Below are 27,505 nucleotides of genomic sequence, written 5' to 3' on the forward strand. Positions count from 1 at the left end.
TTTTACAGATGAGGAAACTGAGGCAGAAAGAGATGAAGTGACTTGTTTAGGGTCACATGGATAGTCAATATCTGAGGCTGGATTTGAGCTCAGGTCTTCCTTACCCCAGGCCCTGCAATCTAACCTGATTCCCCTCTCCTGATCCCCCTTGCCCAAGGTGATACTACCTCCCCCCCAAATCATCTTTTATTTAGTTCACATATACCTATATATGAACATCTCCCCTGGCTAGACTGAAAGTTCTGCAGGGACAGGGATTGTTTCACTTCTGTCTCTATATCGCTAATGCTTAGCACAGTTCCCTGCACATAGTAGGTACTTAATAAATGCTTGTTGGTGGATTACATCACAGTAGAAAATGTTAATACATTTTCAGAACATCTGCTCTGCAGGCTATCCCTTTCTCATTTGCAGAGGATACTCTGTAGAAATAAGGTTGAGAGAATTCCATGTAAGAATTTAATTAGTTTTAAATTAGTGTGTGTGTGTGTGTGTGTGTGTGTGTGTGTGTGTTTTGAATGTCAACCTAGCTGACCTAACTGACTGTCAGCTTGGAAATAGGTTAGCTACAGGGCAGTGGCATTTGTGGCAATTATTATTCTCCTTGTCATACCAGATCGTCGGTGAGTTTGCTGCTGATATGTAGCAAGTTTCTCGCCAATGATCTAGCTAGCTGCCTTGTGTTTTGCCTATACACATTTCTGGTTTTGGGAAAGATAAACAGAGAGAGTAAAAGTCAAGTAAAAATTAATTAGATAGAATGAGACATGTCATGAATCATCTGAAAATAGTTTTAAAATGTATAACAGGCAGTCCCCATTTTATTCCTGCTTCAAATCGCATCTATCTGTTAACCCCATGACGCCAATAAAAGCAAAGCCCACGGCTTCTATTCTTGATATGCTCACATATCAGGTTCAGTATCTTGCTCAGTTTCTCCAGGTTTTCTAAATTTATCATTTTGTCTTACTGATGGAGAAATGCCACCCAGTGATACCGGGGGTAACTGTAAACTATACAGTGGCCCACCTCTTCCCATTGACCTCTTAAAGGGCAAATCCAATATCCCTTTCTCAATCCTCATTCTTTCTGACTTCTCTGAAGCCTTTTGACACTGTTAATCTTCCTTTTCTTCTTGGTACTCTCTTCTCTCTAGGTTTTCAGAACACCACTCTCTCCCAGTTCTCTTCCTGTCTCTAGGAACACTTCTCAATCTCCTTTGCTGGATCCTCATCCTTATCCTATAAGTGTCCCACAAAGACCCACTTCTCTTCTCCTTCCATGATATTTCACTTGGCGATGTCATTTGCTCCCATGGATTTAATTACCATCTCTGTGCTGATGATTCTCAGATCTACCTATTCTGTCTGAACCTCTCTACTGACTGCCTTTCAGACATTTTGAATTGGATATCCAGTAGACATCTAAAAATCAACATATCTCAAAGGAACTCATTATCTTTTCCCCCAAACCTTTCCCCTAACCCCCGTAACTTCCCTATTACTTCTGAGAACATCATCCTCACATTCCCTCAAGCTTGTAATCCAGATGTCATCCTCAACTCCTCACTGTCTCTCACTCCCCTCTCCCCCATATCCAATCTGCTGCCAACGCCTGCTACTTCCACCTTTGCAACATCTCTTGAATACGCTCCCTTCTCTCTCTGGTAGGTCAGCCTGCCTTAAGTCTCTTTTTACTCTAATCCATCCTCCATTCAACCACCAAAGTGAATTTTCCTGAAGTGCATGTCTGATCGTGTCACCCTCCCCACTCAATAAACTCCAGTGGTTCCCTATAACCTCCAGGATCAAATATCTGTTTGGCATTCAAAACCCTTCATAACTTAGGCCCCTTCTCCCTTTCCAGTCTTCTCGTACCATCCTCTCTACCACACACTCTAATTCAGTGACACTGGCTTCCTTGCTGTTCCACAAACAGGACACACTCCATCTCTTGGCTGCAGGCATTTTCTCTGACTGTCCCGCATGCCTAGAATGCTATTTCTCTTCATCTCTGCCTCTTGGCTTCCTTCAAGTCAGAGTTAACATCCTACCTTCTATAGGAAAACTTTCCCAATCCCCTTAATTCTAGCGACATCTTTTAATTATTTCCTATTTTTTCCTGCATATATCTTATTAGTATACATTTGGCTTTGTTGTTGTAATTTCTTTGTTTCTCCCATTAAATTGTAAGCTCCTTGAGCGCAGGGACTATCTTTTGTCTCTTTGTATCTCCAGTGCTTAGCACTGTGCCTGGAACACGGGAGGTACTTAATAGATGTTTACTGACTGACTGACAGTAGAAATATTATTTTAAAAATAATATCTTTGATTTCATTTGTTTAAGGAGCTCCCAAGTAGAAACATCCTTCATCAACGCCAATCAATATCTCATCTGCAACTTATAGTCTTAGCAGGCAATATAAATGCACAGCTAAAAACATGTTTACACCATTATGGTTTTGCACATCACATGGTTTCTAGAAACATTCTGCCAAGAAAACCTGTATATGATTGGGGGGAGAGGGAGGGATGGAGAGCAGCAGTGAGGGCAGGGTTTGGAAAGTGGAACAATATATTGATTTTAATTATGATTCAGTTAGGCCATTTGGACAATATTAAATTCACAAACTCACAGAGTGACTTGAGAGTCATAAGAGACCTCAGTGGCCCTCTCACCTAACCCATACATTAAAGGAATCCCTACTCCAACAAGTTGAATCTCATCTTGTTAGATTTAGCCCAATGTTTTAGTCTGTCCAGATCCTATTGAATCCCGATTTTGTCACCCAGTGCCTTAGTTATCCCTGTCCTGTGTTATCTATGAATCTAATGAGCAGGCTATCTATGCCTTTATCCAAGTTATTTATAAAATATTTAATACAGCACAGGGTCAAACACAGACCCCTGTGGTTCTGCCCTAGAGACTGCCTGCCATATTTAGATTGACCCATTGGCAACTACTCATTGAGTCTACCAACCAACCAGTTCTGAATCTATCTGTATTATCTCATCTACTTTCTCCACAAGAACAGAATGAGATACTTTATTGAAATCTTTGCTAAAAACCTTAGCAAACTACATCTACAGCATTCTTCTCATCTACAATTTCATAATCCTATCAAACAAGAAAATGAAATTAGTCTGTCATGAAACTGTTCTTGATGAAGCCAAGCTGGTTTCATTTTTCCCCTTTCTACTGGCAATGAGCCTGTTCCCCCTTTTCTACTTTAATGAGCTTTTCTAGAACTTTCCCAAGAAGCAGAGTCAAGTTCACTGGCCTATAGTTTACACTATTCTCTTTCCTTTTTTGAAAACCAGTACATTTGCTCTTCTCTAATCTTGTGGCACCTCTCTTGTTTTTCATGACCTTTCAAAGATCATTGACAGCGGCTCAGTAATGACATCTGCAAGTTCTTTCAGGATTGTGGATGTAGTTCTAGACCAGGCAACTTAAATAAATCAAGAGACTCTCTTAACATCTCCTTACTTATTCCGGATACAACACCTTGTTAGTCATTTTTGTTCTGTCATTTTCAGAATAAAGGACATTCTGTTTTGCAGAGAAAACAGAAACAAAATAATTCCTTGGCTTAGCATTCAAGATTCTTCACAAAATGGTATCTATTTGCCTATTTCCTACCATGGTCCTACACAAACCCCATATTCCAAATCCAGTGGTCTCTACTTCCTGCTCCTTGAACAGGTCACAAATCTTCCTTCCGAAGTAGTTTTATTCATGACATTCCTCCATCTTCCTATCCACCTCTATCAAATAATACCCTAATTCCTCATTTCGATTTATGTCCAATCTGTCCCCAAAGGAACAATTCAAAACCCACCTTTATTAGAATTTCCCCAATTGTCGCAGCTTACAGTGATCTTACAGTACTCACTGTGTGTCCTACTCATTTCCACCTGGCATATGCTACCTTGTGTTCTTATTTATTTTTTGTCTGTCCATGTCTTATCTCCCCAACTAGGAGTGTAAATTCAAGAGGGACAGGGAACCCGTTTCACACTTCTTAATATCATCAGTGTACAGCATAGTGCCTTACAAATAACTCAATAAGTATTTATTGGTAAAGATGATATGACTTCATAATGTTACTTTGAATTCCCTAAGCATAGACCAACTGATGATGGACAGGAAGCCAATGGTAAGAGTGTTAAATCACAGGGATAAATGAGCCTGGAATTAAACATTTGCTATTGGGAATCAAAAAATGAGTAATTCAAGCTCAGAAAATCCAGAACTGAATATATTTTCAGTTTCTCATTACATCGAATTCATCCATCATGTATTTTTTCAGTAACCATTTATTACAGAAAACAATCAAAAAACATTCCACCACACCCTCAAGGACTTTACGATTTAGGTCTCTTGCTTAATTCTCATTAAGCCCCAGGTACAAGTATCAGTGCTTGCTTTCACAACTGTTTCTGTGCACTCAGTTATTTCCCTGGGGCTAGAATTAAAGCCCCCTCCCCCAGGAATACTGTGATATCAGCTGGCACTGCCATTTTCAGCAACCAAAATGGAATCTCAGTTTTCTCATATATTAGTAGTATGTTTCTCTTCCAGTTTGTTTCAAAAAGTGAAAACAAACAAAAAAATTTCATTTGTCCTCTAATGTTCTAATTGTGTGATGATTTAAAACACAAAAAGACTCTTTTATGAGATCAGATGATCCCTAGTATGACAGCTTAAACGTTACAGAGGTTTTTACTTCATATAGTTAGTTACTTTTTTAAAATCCATGTCATATCTGAATCTGTGTGAAAATGCACCATGTTATAACAGGATTCAACCCTAACTTTTTATGGGAAGGTTTGGGAGAGGGAAATGCCTGGTTTAAAACAAACAAAAAATCAACAAACCTCCCATGAAGACTTCTGTCACATCTGGAAGTCTATCTACCAAATAAATTGTCCTGGGGACCTCAGTGAATACCAGGTAACTTCACAAATCAGGGGCAAGGTGAATGATGCTCAGCAAATTAGTGACTGAGTTTTCCTCAGGCAATAACAGAATTCTGACATACTGGTTTTTCATTTTTCATTCAGGGTTCTGAATGATGCTGCAGCATTATGTCAATAGTGGCTACTCCAGCCGTCACAGATGTCAATATAATCAGGTGCATTAAACTGCACAATCTGAGTTTGCCAAGAGATCTCAGGTTTCTTAGGCCAAGGCTGCAAATACCCTCTATACACTTTTGTGGTACCGAAGGGGTACTAAAATGTACAGGATGGTAAACCAATGTAGGGTCATTCAATTCTTCCAGTCACAAGAAGGTCACAGTAGTTAGAAGAAAGGGACAATACTGTCAGATGGTATAAATGGCTCCAGGTAACACATGGTGCCCTCCTGGGAGGAGGAGTCAAGGGTGGACATAACTATTCTCTACAGGTGGCATCACTATAGACTTTATTTTGAACCTATATAATGCATTATATGGTATTATATAGTAGAATGAGGCACAGAGAGCTGGCCTTGGAGGGAGGATCTAGGTCCCTCTGACACATACTAGTTGTGTGAACACAACCTCTCAGTGCTCCAGGCACTGCTACAGTTAACACTGTAAGGTACAGAGTAGGTACTGATCTGAAGTGGCGGGGGGAGTTCCCAAATAAGGAGTTTCCCAGGTGATTCAGGGGCAGTTAGGTGCCATGGGCAGTTGGGTGGCTCAGCGGATGCAGTGCCAGGCTAGGAATCAGGAAGACTCATCTTTGTGAGTTCAAATCTGGCCTCAGATACTTTTATTAGCTGTGTGATCCTGGGCAAGTCACTTAACCCTGTCTGCCTCAGTTTCCTCATCTGTAAAATGAGCTAGAGAAGGAAATGGCAAATCACTCCAGTATCTTTGCCAAGAAAATCCCAAATGGAGAGTTGGATGTGATTGAAATGACTGAACAACAACAAAAAGATTATTAGACTACAGGTCTCATCTCAAAGTACTTATTACGTAATAATGTGATTATACCGAATTGTCTATATGTCATATTCCCTGACTAGTCTATAAATTCCACGAGAATGGGGATAGTTTCTTCTACTTGTTGGTCAATTGCTAGTATGTGTTTGAGGCTGCATTTGAACTCAGGTCTTCCTGGTTCCAGGCCTTGCGCTCTAACTATTGCGCCACCTAGCAGCCTAATAGCGTCTTACTCAGTTTTTTTTATTTGTAAGAGGGGGTTGAACTAGATAAGAGATTTATAGCTAGAAGGGACTTTCGACATCTTCTAGTCTTACCCCCTCATTTTACAGATGAAGAAACTGTGGCCCAGGGAGATTAAGTGACTTTCCAAATATCACAAGAGTAGTAACAAATGCAGGATTTGAACCAAGGTCCCCTGGCCTCAGAATCAGTACTCTTTCCACTGTACCACACTGAATCTCCTGTGTGCTCTGGATCAACAGCCCAATGATATAAAGTATGCACGTGTGTCTCATCCATCCCCTGCATGCTGCTTTTGTACACAGTAGCTGCTTAATGAACCAAGGAATAAACTAAGTTCCTTGGTTAATGAGTGTTGCATTTGTTTGTAGATGTCTCAGTAATCCTTACACCTCCATTCTTCATACTGAGAGGCCACTCCATGTCTTCTTTCCTACCTTTCACATGCCCACTTGACATGTCTGCACCATTCCGAGCTTATTTTGGGTGGCCAGGCCACTGACTTACTTACTGCCTTTTGCAACCACTACTGAAATTCATCATTTCCACAGATTTCTTCCCTGCAGGTAACCTGCAAGGTACCCACAGAGGTGAGTTCTGCACTTCAAGGTTAACCAAGAGGGGGCTCTACTTGGCCAGCTTTACCAATGAGCGCTGATGAATTAAAAGCCCTACCAAGCTTCCCTTGGGACTCTTTAAGGAGGCCACCTTATTTTTTAAAAGAAGAATTAATGAAGATGAATAGTTATAATTTGTGCTTATGGAGATGAAAATGAAAGAACATAGCCCAGAGACCTGTGAGATTACAAATGAAATGCCATCTAGAACAAATAACAATGAATAGTGATTTCTGACACAATAATTTACCAAATAGCAGAAAAGATAGAAAGGAGTTCCTAGAATAGGAAGGTTAAGGAAAGGCTAAAGATTGGGTTTCATTGGCCTAAAGAAAAGAGGGCACAAGGCCTAGGGAGATTAGGGTTGCATGGGGGCTGCTGCAAATGTAGGCTGGGTTGCTGCATAAGTGACAGTGACCAGCTGTTCTCCCTTTCCACTGTGGCCAGGAAAAGACAGACTGGACTTAAATTAGCAAAAGAGGGATTCTGGTCAGAATTCACAGGCTTGAGAGGGTTGAGACACTAGGCCGTATCACTAATGGAAACCACAGAGCCTCTTTCGAGAAAAAGTATAGGCAGCAATGTCTCTGGGTGGTTTAAATGTAGTTTTGTCTGAAGGCAGAAGAACATAAGGGATGAACTCTCAATAACTTATTCCGAAGGAAATACAGTATTTTTCTGATGACCCACGTGATAAAATGCACTATGGACAGGGGATTAAGAGGGAGAGAGAGGAAGAATAAGCAATAACTATGACCCACTGACCTTGGAAACCTTGCCTTGTGATTTGGCACCACAGGAACTTAGCCAATAGTGCTTTCAGGAGGTTGTCTCCATCCTTGCCCATTAAGGTCCTTTTTCCAGACTTCTGATTCTATGGTTTCTTTTCCTGTTAATCCTAAGGATGAATCAGAAATGGACAGAGTTGATAGGCAGAACCTTCATGTTTCACATTTATAAATTGGCTTTCAATGGGGATAAGTGATGTGACCAAAGTACACATAAAAAATTATTGGGAGCCCGGAAGTCATTACCATCAAAGTTGAAATCCAAAACTTAAAATGCTCCTTCATCTGCAAAAAATTATTAAGCACAGGAAAATTTTGTTTCACTGGTACATACAAACAAATGCCATAAGGAAATATTACTTATGAAGTAGTATTTTAATAGATGGCTCCCTCTTGGTTGAGTAAATATCCCTTTCCCAATTATGGAAGTATTGTAGAAAACTAGAGGTGTTTACAAAAGAGATTCATTCAGACATAGCACAGCTTCAACCAGTGCCAGCCTTTTGGTAAGCAAAGGAAGAGTACTATGTTGTCACTGAATTTATTTTTATTTGTTGGGGGGTAAACTGAACATGACTAACAATTATATAATTCTAAGAAATTTTCTGTAAAAAAAAAAAATGCCACAATACAACAGAATGGGGCAGCTAGGTGGCGCAGTGGATAGAGCACCGGCCCTGGAGTCAGGAGGACCTGAGTTCAAATCCGGTTTCAGACACATAATACTTCTAGCTGTGTGACTTTGGGCAAGTCACTTAACCCCAATTGCCTCACTTAAAAAAAAAAAAGTCCTCTCACAATACAATGGAACAAGTTAAGTGGGAAAACAAAAGGGTCCCAGATTCTGAACCTAGGGCTTTGTCCCAGTTCTGCCACTAACAAACTATATGGCCTCTGGTAAGTCACTTTGCCTATCTGGGCCCTACTGTAGTGGCCATTCCATACACTTGTAATGCACTCTGTCCTTACTCCTGTCTGCCTCCTAGAATTCTTTTCTTCCTTTAAGATGCAGTTCAGGCATCATCTTCTGCCTGGTCCTTTTCCCCAAACTACCTTCTACATTGGGAGTTAGGGGCACAGAGCCCCATGATCTGAAAAATCTGTGTAAAATTTTTTGGCCCTCCCTTCATACCAGAGAAGAAGTTTGAATTTTTTCATTTTCTTTTATGGGGTGTTTACAGTAACTTATTGTAAATTTTGGGTTAAGTATTTGGTCATAAGCTCTGTGTTGCATGCTGGCCTTCTTGTATCATCTGTGGCTTTCACAAAACTCTCCCAAAATTCCCATTTAATTTCTAATGCTTACCTGAGATATATCAAAACCAGGATGGGGAAAGTCACGATGCACTTTCCATGTGTTTGTATTAATTTAGCTTATATTTTTGCTGTACATACATGTATATTTTGTAAGTATTTCTTGTTTCTCTCATTAGAATGTAAGCTTCTTTCAAATAGGAATTATTTCATTCTTCGTACTTCCATCCCCATAATGCCTGGTACATAAGTGCTAAATAAATACTGGTTGATCAATTGATTTGTACAATGAGAGGATTGGCGTAGAAGATCTCTGGGGTTCCCTACAGCTCTAGATTTTAATGAATCTATAATTATTGTGCATTTTAGAAGGCAATTTCTTTCTGTAACTACTGTTGCCTAAAAATTCCATTTCACTTGTAACATGCATAAATAGCAATGGCCTAATTATGAACATCAGCTGCTGGATTATGTTACAGATACAGGTACATTTTTCATGGAACATGGGTCTTAAGGACTTAGTCCCTCATCTTCAAGCTCTTGCAAGTTGAGACAGAAGTCTGTCTTGTTTTCCCCAAAGTCCAGGCCCACAGCCACACAATAGAGATGTATTCCTATACTTATCTTCAAAGACTATTGAGAGGAATATGGTTATTTGCCCTCCCAGATTGCAGAGGAAGGAAGAAAACAAGTATTTATTAAGCACCGAATATATACCAGATACTGCGCTAAACGCTTTACAAATATTATCTTGTTTAATCCTCTCAACAACCCTGGGAAGTAGGGTACTATTATTATCCCCATTTTACAGTCAAGGAAACTGAGGCAGACAGGTTAAGTGACTAGTCCTGGATCATGCAGCTAGTAAACATCTGAGGCGAGATTTGGACTTGAGTGTTCCTGACTCCAGGCCCAGAATTCCATTCATGGCACCATCTAAATGCCTCTAGAGTGGTTCTCTCCTGCTTCTCTTCTTTATTATCACTGCCTGATATTTTCAGCCATTTCTGATCCATAGGCCTTCTTCGAATCATCACCACTACCTATTGTTGCCAATGCTGTTAGGTTTTGTTTCTGTTACTCTCTTCCTTCTTACCTCCTTTCTTTTTATTTCTTGCTTATATGTCTCCTTTTGCTTTCACTCTGCTCCAGAGTAAAAATAAAGTTCTTTGTAAATATAGTTGCATCCTAAGTTTTAGATTTGAAAAGATCCTTAGAGGTCATCTATGTCTAAGCTTCTCATTTTACAGACAGGGAAACTGAGGCTTATCAACAAATAGGTCAGACTTTCTATCTGCTTTCTGGACAAGTTATTTAACTTCCTGGACCTCATTTTCCTCATTTGTAAAATAAAGGTGTTGGATTAGACAGATTCTAAGGTTCTAAATCTATGGTCAATCAATCAAATGATCTACAAGCATTTATATTTATTAAGCACTCACTGTGTGCCAGGCATTGTAGTAGGCACTGGAGATCCAAAAAACAAAAAGGAAGAAGAACCTGCCCTCAGGGTGCTTGCATTTCATTTGAGGGAGGGAAAAAAATAAACATAAATAAAACATATAAAATATTATGCAAAAATAATATAAGGGGGAAGGTAGGCGGTGCAGTGGATAGCGCTCTGGCCTTAGAGTCAGAAGGACCTGAATTCAAATTCAGCCTCAGACTCTTGACACTTACTGCCTGTGTGACCTTGGGCAAGTCACTTAACCTTGACTGCCTCACCAAAAAGCAAAACAAACAAACAAACAAACAAACAAAAAGAATATAAGTTAAATTTGGGGGAGGTAGAAGGCATCAGCATCTGGAAGCATTTGGAAAGGCTTCATGGAGATGTCACTTGAACAGAGCTTTGAAGGAAACAGGGGAATCTAAAGGTGAAGATGAGGTGGGAATGCCTTTGAGGCATGGAGGATGGCAAATGCAAAGGACAAAAGAGATGGAGAGTAGAATGCAAGGAACAGTATGGAAGCCCACTAGACAGGAACATAAAGTTTAGGAAGGGGATTAATGGCTTATGGAAAAGTAGGTTGGAACAACACTGTGAAAGGCTAAAAAACTAACCAGAGGAACTTAGATTTGATCTCAGAGACAACAAGAAGACTTTGGAATTTACTGAAGGTGGGGTATATGTGTGATATGGTCAGACCCACAACTTAGGAAGATTGCTTTGGCAGCTGTGTGAAAGAATCCTACAAACCTATGAATTTATGAGTCTATGACCCTGTGATATTTCTAAGGGTAGAGGTTAGGCTGGGGAGGACCTACTCTGAGGAATTCTGCTTAGAGACCCAGAATTTAAATAAATGCCAAGGTGGAAAAATGAATAGCACACTACAGCAAACCTTCAACTAATCTTTTGGAATTAAGTCAGTTTTCATTACTGAACTGAAATTCACTGGCAAAGGACCCATGCCACCTTTTCTTGACTTGGGCTATGCCTCGAGAGGGACTGAACTGAAAGCAGATGTCCTTGAGTTGAAATTGAGTTAAAGAAAGCTCCGTGTTCTCATCAGGGCCATGTGCCTGACTATGAGATAAGCAGCATGCCCCATATTCCTGAGGATGAGGCAAAGACAACATGGTTTTCTTTTCAGGCCTCAAAAACTGGCTGACCCCTGGCAGCATCTGTCTTACCCCTCTGGAAAACTTTTTTTTTTATTTCTCTGAAAAAAAAAAAACCATATTTACAACTTCTGAAAAACTGCTGCCCCAGCCCCAACCAGGCCTAAAAGGCCAACCTACTGATTAATTGCTTGATGTGTGCCTGAAGTCTAATTTAAGCTGAAGTATGAATTATATTTTCAGTTAATGAATCGTGCCCTGTTCACATAAGGCTTGCAAAGTTGGTCCAAAGAGCAGCATTTAACAGAGTCCTAAGTTCAGCCTTATGTGAGTCATATACGTGTCGGTAAAAATCTCTTTTCCTAGGATTCCTAAGTCTGTTAGCAATATACAAGCAAGAGCTAGAGATGAAACAGTCATAGTAAGGCATTTATAGGTAAAGGAAGTGCACTTGAGCAAAGAGGGGACTGTTTCTAAATTAATCAGTCCCATCAATCAGCTCTCAAGGGTCTCCTCTGTGCACAGAGCTGACAGAGAAAACCTTGGCCTGAGATCTGAAGCACAAGATAAAAATAAGGGCCAGTCCTTGGAATGTAGGCCAGAACATTACAATCACCAGGTCTGTACTTTGGGAAGAGACCTCTGTGTTTAAGCACTACTACATGGATGTAAGGTCTGTGACCAAATGACTTCAGGTCTAGGTTGAAGCAGTATTTGAGACCCTTTTTATCTGACCTGGCCATTGTCCCTTAAGTTGGATGATTAGACCATAGGCTAAGAGGAGTCTTCCTCTGGTGTCTTTTTCACAGTATGTGACCCATGCTATCATCAGCATCATTTTTTGGTTTGACCCACAAAAAAATAGCCTCATATTGGACATGGGAAGCACACTGAAATACAACTGGACACGTGCAACTGGAAAGTTCTGGAGCTAACAAATAATTCCTGAATGCTTGACACAAGGGCCCTGTCATACCTACTGTTCATTCCTACTGCCTTCTTAGACAAGAACAAGGTCCCTTAGTTTGCTTAATAGGATGCAGGAGGCTCTGGAAAGGATTAGATCACCCTTATGATAACTGTAATAGTAGGACAATAATCATCTATTGTGAATTCTTGCTTTTCATCACCAAGGCTCATTAGGGAAATTCTCCTCCCCACCCCTACCCCCCAAAGAAAAAGTTAATTTAAAGAAAATAAAGAAGAAGAAGAGAAGGGACCAGACTCACCTCTGATTTCTCCTTCCCTCCAGAATTACTGCCCAACCTGACCATTCAAACAATTGCTAAGTCTTGTTGTTTCTACTTCTGTAATTCCATACAGTATCCCTGTCTCTCAACTTTCGCTGTCACCCATCCATTCCAGGTCCATATTAACTGTTGCCTAGGTGATTACTTACAATGGGACAGCTAGGTGGCAGCAGTGGGTAAAGTACTGAACCTGGAATCAAGAGGACTCATCTTTATGAGTTCAAATCTGGACTCAATCACTTCTTAGCTGTGAAAGCCTGGGCAAGTCACTTAACCCTATTTGCCTCAGTTTCCTTATCTGTAAAATGAGTTGGAGAAGGAAATGGCAAACTACTGCACTACCTCTGCCAAGAAAACCCCAAATGGCATCATGGAGTGTTAGAACTGATTGAAACGATTGAACAATAAAAGCGACCTATGATTACAACAGTATCTTAATTGGTACCCTGTCCCCCATTTCATGCGCTATAATTCATCCTCTATACCACAGACAGATTCGTCTTAATGTAAAGTACTGTTCCTTTTAGGTACTGCTCTTTCACATTGGAGCAGTTTGGTGTTGAAGGGGGTGGAAAAAGTACTTTTGCCATAAAGAAAGATAACTTAATTCAACAGATAAAGGATGTAAGGTCTTATCTCTTTCCACAAATGAGCATTTTGGTGACTAAAAGTAGTAGAAAAAAAGAACTTTAATTAAAAAAAAACCAACATGCTAAATCTGAATGTAAGGACATAGTTTTAAGATAGGTGGTGAGCAATTTGGTTACAAAAGGTACAGGAAGTAAATTGTTGAATAAATGTATGAGCGGGATCACCATGCAAAGGGACTTAGGGTCATGCTTCTTTTGGATGTGAACAGTTTAAAGAGTACAGGAAAAGAAATTTTATTTATTAAAAACTGCTAAAATTCAAGTATGAAGTAATTGTTTTCAGAGAGAGACTCTTTTTAAAGTGAACCTCTTTGAAAACTATAGAATGATTGGAGCTGCAGGACACTCTATCCCCTCCACTCATTTCCATGTTAACTATTTTAAGGTGTAAGAAGGTAAAACTCAAAAATGAAAAATCAAACAATTGGACACTATGGGGTGATTAATAAAGGCCATCCACATACTTAGTGCCTTTTATACACTAAGTACATAATAAATGCTGGTGCTTTGCTTCATTGATCCACTCTATAAAGTATATAGTCCTAACTGAAAATTACCTCTCTTCTTAACTCCATGGATAGCACTTTGAACCTCTTATTGGATCTTCGTGTTTTCTTTGAATTACAATTACCTACATACATATCCTATGTCCCCTCCTATACTGTAAACTTCATTACAGCAGAGACTATTTTACTGTATTTACCCTTGCTACCCCCCCAAGTACATTTTGTTGTTCAGTCATTTTTCAGTCATGTCCAACTCTTCGTGATCCCATTTATTGTTTTCTTGGCAAAGACACCAGGGTGGTTTGCCATTTCCTTCTCCAGTTCATTTTACAGATGAGGGAACTGAGGCAAACAGGGTTAAGTGACCTGCCCAGGGTGACATAGCTAGCGTCTAAAGCCACATTTGAACTCAGGAAGATGAATCTTCCTGACTCTAAGTTTGGTGCTCTATCCACTGAGCCACCTAGCTATTCAAGCCCAAGTACATAGCACATACTAAACACTTAATATTTATTAAATACTTGTTTCTAGAAATTCATAGTGGTACAAAAATAAACGAACAAACAAGTAAAACCATTATTACCCGAGACTTCAAAGAGCTTTTAAAAAAATGTCCCGTCCCCCACATTACTTTAATATTGAAGAGAACAGAGAGATGGATTATTCTATAAATATTATGTAAATATAAGTTAGCATATTAAAAAAACCCTGTTCTTTCATCTTTATTGTTTTTCAAAAGTATGAGCGAGATCCAGAAAGATGAGGAACAAGATGTACCAACACTACTTTATCCCTCTTCTCCCCTCATAAATGAATACTAAACTGTCTAGAATAAAATTTCATATAATTAAGGCATGTTAAAACTAGAGGGCAGCTAGGTGGCACAGTGGATAAAGTGCCAGCCTTGGAGTCTTGAAGACCTGAATTCAAATCTGGCATGAGACAGTTACTAACTGTGTGATCCTCAGTAAGTCACTTAACCCTGTTTGCCTGTTTCCTCATCTGTAAAATGAGCTGAAGAAGGAAATGGCAAATTATTCCAGTATCTTTGCCAAGAAAACTCTAAATGGGGTCACAAAGAATTAGATCTGACTGAAACAACTGAACAACAAAAAAATAGAAGGAACCTTAAAGATTATCTAATCCAGGGTGTTTAACCTGTAGTCCACTAACCCTTTGGGATCCATGATTATATTTCAAGAGGTCTTTAGATCTGGATGGGAAAAGAATTACATCTTTACTTTCACTAACTCCCAACTAAAATTCAGCATTTCCTTCAATTATGAATGTAGGTAACAAACCACAATGGTATTAGGCTTCATCAGTTTGCCAAAGGGATACAGGTCAGGACCCCTGATCAAGTCTAATTCACTTATTTACACAAATAGGAAACTGTGACCTAGAGAGCTTAAGAGTTAACTAATGTTAATGGCAAGCTATGAATATTAACAGTAACATAGTAGAAAGGATGAGCTTAGATGGTTGTGTTATTTAACCTTTGTGAATCACAATCAGTTCTCTACCACATCACCAATCTAACCTTTTCCTCTTGAAGGTGGTAAACTGAGGCCAATGGAAGTTAAGTGACTTGCCCAAGGTCATACAGATAGCATGAGATTTGAATCTGGATCCTATGACTTTGGAGTCAGTGTTATTTCCACTCTACCACACGGACTTGTATGGCAAACTTCTAATTATTTTCCTACTGTCATTCATTCATTGCCATTTAGGAGCCAGACTAGCTTGTAGCTCTATGTTGGCTGAGATTTGATATTTCTCAAAAGAATTGTCCTGTGCAACATTCACATTCCTTCTGTTCAATATCACAATATATCTTGTTTTGTCAAGAAGCCAAATGGCATTCATGTCCTTCAATCTTTCAGACAAATAGGTGAAACAGTGCTAGCTGGAAGGAATTCGGTCCAATAAAACAAGCAATAATGTGTGTTAAAATAATTAATAACAATATCACCCAACATTTCAATGTGTACTTCGTGTAAGGCACTGTATCTTGAATGGCATTACTTTTGGGATCATTTTCTCCAACGCATTCATTTTATACATTAGGAAACCGAGGTCCAAAGAGGTTAGATGAGTTGCTCAAAGCTACCTAACGAATCAGTGGCAGAACGAGGGTGCCTTTTAACTGCCCAACCCATTAAAAAAGACTTCTGGCCTTTTGGGGGCTTAGCATTTAAGGACATGGGGAATTTGAAGTACAGGTAGCAGAGACCAACAAAAATGCCTGAAAGCTGGTAAACAACCTATAGAGAAATTTTTCTTAGCTAGGAGCATACAAGAGATTTTTTTTTTAAAGGATGGTCTCATGTTCTCCCTCGTCACCAATGATCAAAAAAAGAAAAAGAACTTTAACACTAGAATGACCAAGCATGTCAACTGACACTAACATTTTTATCACAATTTTACTTTGAATGTAAATTTTCATCCTATCTCTTTTCTTTGCTGTATGATTTAAAAATATACAAGTCAACATGGTATAGTGGAAATAACACTGGCTCCAAAATCATAGGATCCAGATTCAAATTTGTAAGAGGAAAAGGTTAGATTAGATGGCCTCTGAGGTACCCTCTAGGTGACAAAGTGCATAGAGTGCTGAACTTGGAGTCAGTAAGACTTGAGTTCAAACCCCATCTCAGACACTTGCTATCTGTGTGAAGCTGAGCAAATCACTTAACTCTCTGAGCCTCAGTTTCCTCATCTATAAAACGAGATAATAATAACACTTATCTCAGGGTTGTAGACATGATAAAATGAGATAAAGTATTTTGAAAACCTCAAATTGCCATATACATTTTAGTTATTATTAGCCATTAGTTTATAATCTGAATCACTGTCCTCAAGATTTTTTTTAAAATTTTGCTGTTTATTTTTAACATTTATTTTTAAATTTTTTTTTTTAAATTTTGAGTTTCTTTGGGCATAGTTTCAAATTGTTCTCCAGAATGGCTGGATCAGTTCACAACTGGAATATCTTTCCACATTCCTGTCAGCTTTTGTCATTTTCCTTTTCTGTTATGTTAGCCAATCTCATAGGTATCAGGTGGTACCTCAAAGTTGTTTTAATTTGCATTTCTCTAATCAATAGTGATTTAAAGCATTTTTTCATTTGACTAGAGATAGCTTTAATTTCTTCTAAAAACTGCCTGTTCATATCCTTTGATCATTTATCAACTGGGGAATGGCTCACATGTTTATAAAGTTGTCTCACTTCCCTATATATTTGAAAAATGAGGCCTTTATCAGAGAAACTTGTAAAAATTATTTCCCAGTTTCCTGTTTCCCTTCTAATTTTGCCTGCATTGATTTTGTTTGTGCAAAACCTTTTTAATTTCATGTCATCAAAATTATCCATTATATTTCCTGTCATCCTCTCTGTCTCTTGTTTGGTCATAAACTCTTACCTTATCCATAGCTCTGACAGGTAAAATTTTCCATACTCCCCCAATTTGCTTATGATATCACCCTTTATGTCTAAATGATGTGCCCATTTTGGCCTTATCTTGGTATGTGGTATGAGATGTTGGTCTTTGCCGAGTTTCTGCCAAACTGCTTTCTAGTTTACCAGAAATTTTTGTCAGTGAGCTCTTGTCCCCAAAGTTAGATCTTTGGATTTGTCAAACACTAGATTACAATGGTCATTTACTATTGTGTATTTTGTACCTCATCTATTCCACTAATCTATCATTCTATTTCTTAGTACTAGATTGTTTTCATGATTATTGCTTTGTTTGAAATCTGGTACTGATAGGCTATCTTCCTTCATATTTTTCCATTAATTCCCTTGATATTCTTAACTTTTTGTTTTTCCAGGTGGATTTTATTTTATTTTCCAGATCTATAAAAGAATTATTTGGTAGTTTGATATGGCACTGAATAAGTAAATTAATTTAGGTGCTATTGTCATTTTTATTATATTGGCTCAGTCTACCCATGAGCAATAAATATTTCTACTGTTGTTTAGATCTGTCTTTATTTGTGTGAAATGTGTTTTATAATTGTGTTCATATAGTTCCTGGGCTGGACTTGGCAGGTAGACTCCCAAATATATTATGTAGTCTGCAGCTATTTTAAATAGAATTTCTCTTTCTACTTCTTCTTAGTTAGTTTTGCTGGCAAAATACAGACATGCTGATGACTTATGTGAGTTTATTTTATTATCCTGCAGCTTTGCTAAAGTTGTTGATTGTTTCAACTAGTTTTTTTAGTTGATTCTTTAGAGTATTCTAAGCATACCATCATATCATCTGTAAAGATTTTGTTTTCTTGTTGCCCATTTTTATTGCTTCAATTTCTTTTTCTTGTCTTATTGCTATATCTGGCATTCCTCATATGATATTAAATAATTAAATAACTATTAAATAAATAGTTATAATGGACATCCTTGCTTCACTCCTGATTTTATTGGGAAGGCATCTAGTTTATCGCCATTACAAATAATGCTTGTTCTTGGTTTTAGCTAGAACCTACTTATCATTTTAAGAAAAACCCCATTTGGGGGTAGCTAAGTGACACAGTGGTGAGAGCACTGGCCCTGCATTCAGGAGGACCTGAGTTCAAATCTGACCTCAGACACATAATACTTACTATCTGTGTGACCCTGGGCAAGTCACTTAACCCCATTGCCTAGCCCTTCCAAAAAAAGAAAAAGAAAAGCCCCATTTACTCTTATGCCTCCTAGTGTTTTTAATAGAAATGGGTATTGTGCTTTGTCAAAAGCTTTTTCTGCATCTATTGAGATAATCATAAGATTTTTTTGTTACTTTTGTTATTGCTATAGTCAATTATGTTTACAGCTTTCCTAATATTGAATTAGCCCTGCATTCCCGGTATAAATCTCACATAGTCATAGAATATGATCTTTGTGACATGTTGCTATAAACCCCTGGCTAGTATTTTGTTTAAAATTCTTTGCACTAATGTTCATGAAGGGAATTGGACTACAGTTTTGTTACTCTGTTTTTGCTTTCTCTGGCATCCACAGGAATTGTGAAGAGTAATATTCTCTGAGCCCCCACATCATGCTCTATGACTGAACTCTTCCCTCCAAAGATCACAAGATTCCTCATCTGATGCTGCCCCTCTGGACTTTAGCATTTCCATCTTACCCAATTCCCTTGCTGCCCATATTTCAACATGGTCATCTTTGCTATTTTTAAAAAACATTTTTTTAAACTTTCTAGAGTAGCCTACAAAAATAATGCACAAATATTTTAAAAATAAAGAGCAAAATGAGCTCATTTGAATAATAAATTCACAAATACAGGTCAGAGTCTAAGGGTAAATGCTTTTGTCTCACTGTGGACCTCAGAGGGTACAAGAGTTCTCAATCTGGGATCTAAGGAAAACTAGATTGTCAGTTTAGGATTTCTCTCTCCAAAGAGTAGATCTTTGAAAGCTGTTTATCCTTAACTACATAGGACAGAGCTTAACTCCCAGGCCATAGTCATCAATTTAATCCTTTGAAAGGTGCAGTTAAGATCATGAATGACTAGAAATCAAATAAGCTTAAATATTTCATTTGAAATGAGACAGCACCCAAAGCAGCAGCCATGGCTTATGTTGGGCTAATGCTATGGATGGAATGAGTCCAGCGTACTTGGAGTGAGCTTTTTCGTCTTTCAGCACCTAGGCAGGAATTTTTAAAAGTGTTCTCTATCTCATCCTGACATTGTTTTGAATCCCACTTCTGGATAATAAAAGTGCTGTGCTGTCATTTAAGAAGTAAAAAGAAGAACGAAAGATTTTACAACAAATTATTGGATAATGCATGTGTTGCATAATTTGACAATTGTTCTATTGTTGCTATGACAATTAAAAAATATTTAGCATGGTCACTCACTCCTTTATTGATGAACATCTACCAAGATCATAAAAACTAGTAAATTGTTTACTTTTGGTATTTGAGGAAATAAAAATAGAGGATAATAAAGAAAGTTTGTGTATGAAAATCCATGGTTTCAGAGCATTAACTACTTTTCCATTGGTACCCATTTCTAAATTGAAGGGGCACCATTGGTTAAACGTATTTCTTCATAAGCTCTTTTGAAAAACAAAGCTGAGAGTTCTTAAATGACTCATTCTCACATATAGGAATTGAACAGGTCATAAAGAAACTATCAAAGAGGAAAAAACAATGAAAAAACAATCTGACCTATAGATTTACAAGTTAATTTTTATCAAATATTTAAGAACAATTAATATCTATGCCATAAAAATATCCACAATCATCAACAGAGAAGGCATTCTACTAAACTTCTTTTTATGAGACAATTATGTTCTGATAAACAAACCAGGAAGGAATAAACCAGAAATGGGGGACTTTGTTGATTAAATAAACTATGTAATCGCACTAATGAATATCAATACAAAAATTTGAAATAAAATCTTAGCAAAGAAACTATAGCGGCATAATAAAAAAAAAAATCACTATGACAAAGTTGAACTAATACCAGGGTTGGAAAGATGGTTTAAAATTAGGGGGAAAATGTCATTAATTAAATGATGAACAAAAGCGATAAAAATCACATGAAAGAGCCATAGACAAAACATTTGACCAAAGAAAACATCAATTTTGGATAAAAAAATCCCCAAAGTGCAAGCATTGTAAGATTGTTATATAATGTATTTTATACATATACAAATAAAGACAGACAGATAGATAGCCAAAAGCAAATGCTACTGTTAACTTGCATAGGAGAAACAGTAGATTTCCTAATAAGTATAGCAGAAAGCAAGGATACTTCCTCTTGTCTCCCAACCCATGGCCCCTTATTATTTGACAGAGTTGTAGAAATCCCAGCTATAGCAACATGATAAGAAAGAAAAATTAAAGTTATAAACATCTACAAACGGGAGACAAAACCATTTCTATTTGAAGATGACATGGTTGTTTTCTTATAAGACACCAGAAAATCCAAAATGAAACAAATCAAAATCACCAAAAGTTTCAGCAAAATAACAGAACATAAAATAAATTCATAAAAATAATTTACCTTTTTATACAATAGTCACAAAAAACAGAAGGAAATAATGAAAGGTAAATTCCAAAAAACTGCCATTTACCAGAGATAGTTTATGAAATAATGTCATAGTGCGTATAGCATCTGAGAGTTAACCTACCAGGATATACTCAGTAGTTAAATAAATATGACAAAAAGCACTCTTTACACCCCCCCCCAAAAAACACTCTTTACAAAAGCAAAGAAAGAGTTAAATGATCATAGAGATTTTTTTCTATAGATGAGCTCAACCAATATAACAAAAAATGATGTAACTACCTAAACTCATTCATATATTCTGTGTTATCTCAATAAAATTATCAAGGAGTTACATTATAAAATTTAGCAATAACAAAATTAATTTGGAGTAATAAAAGGTATTGAATCTCAAGAAAAAAGTAGGAACGAAGGGAGCATGACGTGTCAAAATACGTTACAAAACAACAGTCATCAATTTGGTACTGATTAAAAATAGAGAAGATCAGTAGAACAGGATAAATAAATAAGACCCAGAAGCAACTCAAAATAATAAACCAGGTTTTGATAAATCCAAGAACACAAACTATTGTTAGAAAAGGTCACTATTTGACAAACATTGCTGAGGAAGCTGGAAAGGAGTTTGACAGAAAATTGTTATAGACAAACAAGTTATACCACATATCACAATAAGCTGTGTGACTCTGGGCAAGTTACTTAATCCTGTTTGCCTCAGTTTCCTTATCTGTAAAATGAGCTAGAGAAGGAAAAGGCAAACCATTCTAGTATATTTGCCAAGAAAACCCCAAATGAGGTTACAGGGTTAGAAAGAAAAGGGGAGTAACATGTCTACCTCCTTTCCATGGAAGGCTAGAGAACTCCAGATATGGAATGATGATGTATACTTTCCTAGGTAGTTGGTTTGTTGTTTAGGTTTTGCTTAATGATTCTGATGTTTAAAAAATTAACAGAAGTTATTAATGAGGGGAATAAAAGGAGAAAAACAAAATGCGAGGATTTAAAATACCCCAATTCCCTGTCCTTTTGCCACTTCATAGATTCCCTTCCTTCTCCAGTGGCCACCTGAATGTATCCACTCCAACGTCATCTACCTCTACATCTGCATCTGCCCATTCCCTTCACTTCCACTGCCACTGTCCTAGTTCAGGTCCTCATCCCCTCTCGTATGAACTAAAACAACAGCCTCCCCCTTTTCCCTCTTTCCCCTCTACTCCACATTCCACACAGCTACCAAAGCTATATTCCAAAATCACAGGTCTTACTATGGCACTCCTTTGATCAGGAAGCTTAAGCTGCTCCCTCTTATCACTAAGATAAAATACAAATCCCTCTTTTTGAAATTTAAAGCTTTTGATAATTTGATTCCAGCTTTCTTCCTAGACTAATTTTATGATACTACCCCTCTCCCACTCCAGGTTACAGCCAACCAGGTCTCCTTGCTGCTCCCTGTTTATGCCTTTCCATCTTCTGTCTGCACACCTTGGTATCAGCCGACCTTCATCTTTGGAAGGCTCTCCTGTTTCTCCTCGGCCTTTTACAATCATGACCTCCTTTCAAGGCTTGTCAAGTGACACCTATAGCACGCAGGCTTTCATTATCCCCATAATCATCAGTACTCCTCACCAGACATGTTCCTCCACCCTTATTCACCATTAGAATGCAGCTTCTTGAGGGACCAAAACTTATGTTTTGGTCTTTGACTCTATGATAAACTTGTTGAATTGGAGCAAGAAAATCCAGGAAATTAGTTAGTTAGCATAACCATCTAGCTTATGTGACCTTGGGCAAGTGACTTTAACCTTTCTGTGACACAGTTTCTACCTATACCAATCTGTGCTTCCACGAGTCTCCACCTTTACTCCAGCAGGCTGACTTGTTTTTACCATGGAACGATCGATCTAGCAGCCTCCTGTCTCAAAGAGAAGCTGATCAATGGCTTCCTCTAAAGAGTTACTATTTCCTCATCCCTACAAAACTGCCCACACTGACACATAACACGAGTTCACTTCAGAACATCTCCTGAATGACATTCTAAAAACAGGAGCCTCCTAACTTTGAGGTTGGCAGGAGAGTTGTGAGAAAGGAGTAAACAGAAAATGAAGCAACAGCCCCAGGCAGAGCACACAACTGGGGAGAACCAAAGCAGTTTCTCTCCCAATACCACCCCCACCTACCAATCTAATTTTCCTGTTGTGTAATTGTCAAGGACTGCCAGTGAATGTACTGAATTCTACAGGTTTCATAACACCTGTTGCCTGTACCTCACTGGGTTGTTGTGGGGCTTAAGTGGAATGTTAATAGTTACCATGTATGCTGCACTCTCATTTTAACCTCAGGACAGCTCAGTAAGGTAGGTACTATTATTATCTCCATTGCTACAGATGAGGAAACAGTCTAGGAGAGCTTAAGTGATTAGCTCAGGGTCACATTGTTTACAAGTGCCTGGGGCAGGCTTTGAACTCAAGTCTTCCTGACTCCAAGACCAGTACTCTATCCACTGAACCTCCTTACTGGCATTATATCATACCATGAGGAATCTATAAGCACTAAAATTGTACATAAATACCAGCTATCATTATTATTAGTATTATCATCTGGAAAGGCTTCAGGTTCTGCCCAGTTTGGGGCTGGGTGAATATCTGATGACCAGATATTCTGTAGGGAAGTCTATCACCAGAGGGTTGCCCATGATTAATGTATTTATCTGTAGCAACTCACAAAGCTCAAGGGGCTGGGATCTTCAAAGACCACCCATTAGATTGTAAACTCCTTGAGGGCAGGGACTATTTTTTGCCTCTTTTTCTATCCCGGTACTTAATACAGTGTCTGGCACAGAGCAGGATACTTAGTTGATGTTTATTGATTGATTGAAATTATGGTATGGTACAGATGGGTCAAACACAATGCTGGAGGGACATGTGCTGCCCACAATGCTCCCAATGCAGACTGAACCAGATTAAAATGTGATTGAGAAATATTTAACAAGATAAGTAAAAATTCAACAAAACATAAATAATGTTAACATGTGTGGTTTTTTTGTTTTTTTTTAGGGCAATTGGGGTTAAGTGACTTGCCCAGGGTCACACAGCTAGTAAGTGTCAAGTGTTTGGTCTGAGGTCGGATTTGAACTCAGGTCCTCCTGACTGCAGGGCCGGTGCTCTATTCACTGTGCCACCTAGCTGCCCCAACATGTGGTTTTCTAAGTCAATATGCACACACAGAGTTCTTTATGTACGGCTCTATTTGATCTTGACATACATGGATATATGGGTATAGTGCTAGAGTCAGAAAGATTTGGATTCAAATCCTGCCTCAGATACTTATAGCTATGTGTCCCTGCATAAGTCCTTAATACGTTTGTGCCTCAGTTTTCTTATCTGTAAAATGAGGAAGTTTCTTCTAGCTGTAACCTTCTGAATCCTAGAAGTACATCAACCTTTAAGCTCCCTGAAGGCACACGTCTTCTCTGTCCCACAGACATAGGGCTCCTTTGCCCACCACAGGTGGATTACCTGCTGTAATAGAATCCACTTTATGCTGTCCATCTATCAAGGATGACTTAGTATTTAGGAGACAGGTTTCCCTGTATCTGTTTTGTTTTAACCATCGCAGTTGCAAGCTCTTAAAAAGTAGGGGAATGTGTGAGACACTTGATCCTTAGCAGGCTAATTGTATGAAGTCTTATTGTAAGACAGATTTTTGTTCCCAGGGCAGGTTGGGCTACCTGTCTGCTTAAGTCTCTGCCTGCTCTAAAATTCTGTATTTCCAGGTTTTTCTTTAACTTGTCAGTAGGTTTGAAGCATTAGCCAAGTAGGACAGTGCATAGAGTGCCAGGTCTGAAGTCAGGAAGACCTGAGTTCAGATCTGACTTTAGAAACTTAGTAGCTCTGTGACCTTGAGCAAGTCACTTAACTGCTGTCTGCTTCAGTTTCCTTAGCTGTAAAATGGGGATAATAATCTCCATGTTGACATTATTTATGTTTTATTGTATTTTTACTTATCTTGTTAAATATTTCTCAATCACATTTTAACCTGGTTCAGCCTGCATTGGGAGTGTTGTGGGCGGCATGTGGCCCTCTAGCACTGTGTTTGACCCATTTGTATCATACCATGATTTCGATCAATCAATCAATCAATAAACATTAAGTACCCTGCTATGTACCAGGCATTGTACTAAGTCTTGGAGATAGAAAAGGAGGAAAAAGACAGTCTCTGCCCTCAAGGAGCTTACAATCTAAGGAGCGGTCTTTGAAGATCCTAGTCACCTGAGTTTTGTGACTTGTTGTGAGGAATAAATGAGATAATAATTGTAAAGTGCCTGGCACATAGTAAGTGCTACATAAATAGTAGCTATTATTATTCGTAATTATATTAGCTCCCGGCATGGGGTGGTGTGTGAAGTGCCTAGCCCCAGACACAAAGCAAATGCATGGAATCATGAATAGAAGGGGAAGCCCACCTAAGTCCCCTCTGCTAAGCACAGGGACACATTTTGCATAGGAAATCCTTCCCTCTGCCAGATGGGTATGAAGCCCTTGTTCTCCACCCTTGCTTAACTGTTATCAATGAAACATGAGGACTTCCCCATTTTTTCTGTCATTACTCCATCTACCGGCTGGGACTCCCTTAAAATCAACTCTTTTCAGGTTTTTAAAGCCAAATGTTGTATTGCTTTTTACTCTCATCTTCCAGTTACCATTTATTTATTTTGTATATTCTTACATGTGTACATGTTGTCTCCCCAGCTAGACTGTAAGCCCCTTAAAGGCAGGGACTGCGTATTTCCTTTCTATCTCTAGTGCCCAGCACTATGCCTGTCAAATAGTAGGTGCTTAATAAATGCTGCTGATTGATTTCTTATCAAGGACAAACATTTAGAACAATCACCTTGTTTTTTGGTCCAGACTTAGGTTTTCATTAGGTATAGGGGATTCCTCATAAAGCAAATCCCTCTACCAATGCAAATCAGCAACTATTTTGAGTCACACTATCTTAGAAAATTGCCTGCCCCACCCCCAGAGGTTCAGTGACTCACTGAGAAAAGTCACACAGCCAATGCGTCAAAGCAGCCTTGAACTCCTATCTCCCTGACTCAAAGCCCACGTTACATCATATTGCCTCTCTCATTTGGTTCCCAATCACTAGACCACTTTTCTTTCTTGAGTCGGGGGAAATCCTTTATAGAATGAGAAATGGTAACTCCCCCTTGACCTGATATCAGGAATGGCCTTCTTCCCTTTATAGAATTCCAAAAGAGTTTAGCAAGTTCATCAGCACATTTACTTCCCCAGGTAGAAGACTATAAAAAAGTCACTTTATGTGCCTATTAATCACATCTGAAACCTTGTTGCTTACAAAGGACAAATCAAGTCCCATGTAACCCAAACTACTTTGTTATGCATGAAGTCATTGTTTTTACTCCCTATTTGACAGTGTCCTGGGCCTCTAAATATATTGCAAGAGCAGTTATGTGAGTTGAGTTATTAGTGTAGTGTACAGCTTGTCCCATCTTGCATGTTGTCATGTTTACCTTGGGCTTAAAGGAACTAGACCACGAGATAAACACTTAGTAGGACAATGATGATGATATTTACATCAATCAGTATGATTCAGCTCTATTTTCAGGAAGGTCATTGAGCTATTTCATTAGAAATAGAAAATAAAGTGTTCCGGAGAAAGGAGAAATTTCTATTCATTTTCTCATTATTATTTTCTCAGAATTTTTGTTGTTCAATCATTTTTCAGTCATGTCTGATTCTTTGTGACCCTATTTTAGAGTTTTCTTGGAAAACATATCGGAGGGTTTTTTTTTAAATTTTTTGTTTTTTGTTGTAACCATTTTACAGATGAGAAAACTGAGACAAAAAAGGTTAAGTGACTTGCCCTGGGTCACACAGCTAGTAAGTGTCTGAGCCAGGATATGAATTCAGGAAGATAAGTCTTCCTATCTCTAGACCCAGCACTCTATCCACTTCACCACCTACCTGTCCTTTCTCAGAATAGGAGGTAATAAACACTTTAAATTTTGAGGATTAAAAAAAAAAAGAGGCAAAAGATAATTCCTGCCCTCAAGGAGATAATCTTCTAATAGAAGAGGATATACTTTGTAAACGACTTTATGGGTAGGCAGCTAGCCGGCTCAGTGGATAAAGTGTTAGATTTGTAGTCAAGAAGAACTGAATTCAAATCAAGCCTCAAATACTTACTAGCTGTGTAACCCTGGGCAAATCACTTAACTTCTGTCTGCCTTAGTTTCCTCATCTATAAAATGGGGAGAATAATAGCACCTATCTCATAGGGTTATGGTGAAAATCAAATGAAATAACACGTGAAATGCTTTGCAAACCTTAAAGCATTATATAAATCGTAGTAGTAATAAGAGGAGGAGTATTTTATGATTGTCTCATCTGGCGGTAAACTCTCCCTCATCTTATCTCATAATATACTGCCTTCTATTTAGGCCCTTGGAATTAATTGGCTTGTATTTATTTGCATAATAAGGGCCTGTTGGTTCCTGCCTATAACTGCTGATTTCCATCTGACCTCATGGTCCATACTGGCTCAGGTAAGAGAGCTTACAAGGTAGAAGGAAAAAGGAGACACATACATAACATGCTCATTGGGGGAGAGTCTGGGACACCAGAAACCTGTTGGATTTGAGCCTATATTTTGAGATTGTTT

At 38.4% G+C, this 27,505-nt stretch overlaps 1 protein-coding gene across 1 annotated transcript in view; it reads right to left on the bottom strand.

Annotated features, from left to right (window-relative positions):
- The window catches only part of GHR (growth hormone receptor), a 326,414-nt gene that overhangs the window by 257,370 nt on the left and 41,539 nt on the right, over nt 1-27,505 (bottom strand). The window contains exon 2 of the mRNA XM_027863533.1: nt 7,561-7,693. Within this exon, the coding sequence (XP_027719334.1) occupies nt 7,561-7,642 (82 nt within the window). The 5' untranslated portion in view covers nt 7,643-7,693. The remainder of the gene's footprint in view (nt 1-7,560; nt 7,694-27,505) is intronic.

This window comes from Vombatus ursinus, unplaced genomic scaffold (genome assembly GCF_900497805.2).
Source record: "Vombatus ursinus unplaced genomic scaffold, bare-nosed wombat genome assembly UNPS02014772.1, whole genome shotgun sequence".
NCBI classification, from domain to species: Eukaryota; Metazoa; Chordata; class Mammalia; order Diprotodontia; family Vombatidae; genus Vombatus; species Vombatus ursinus.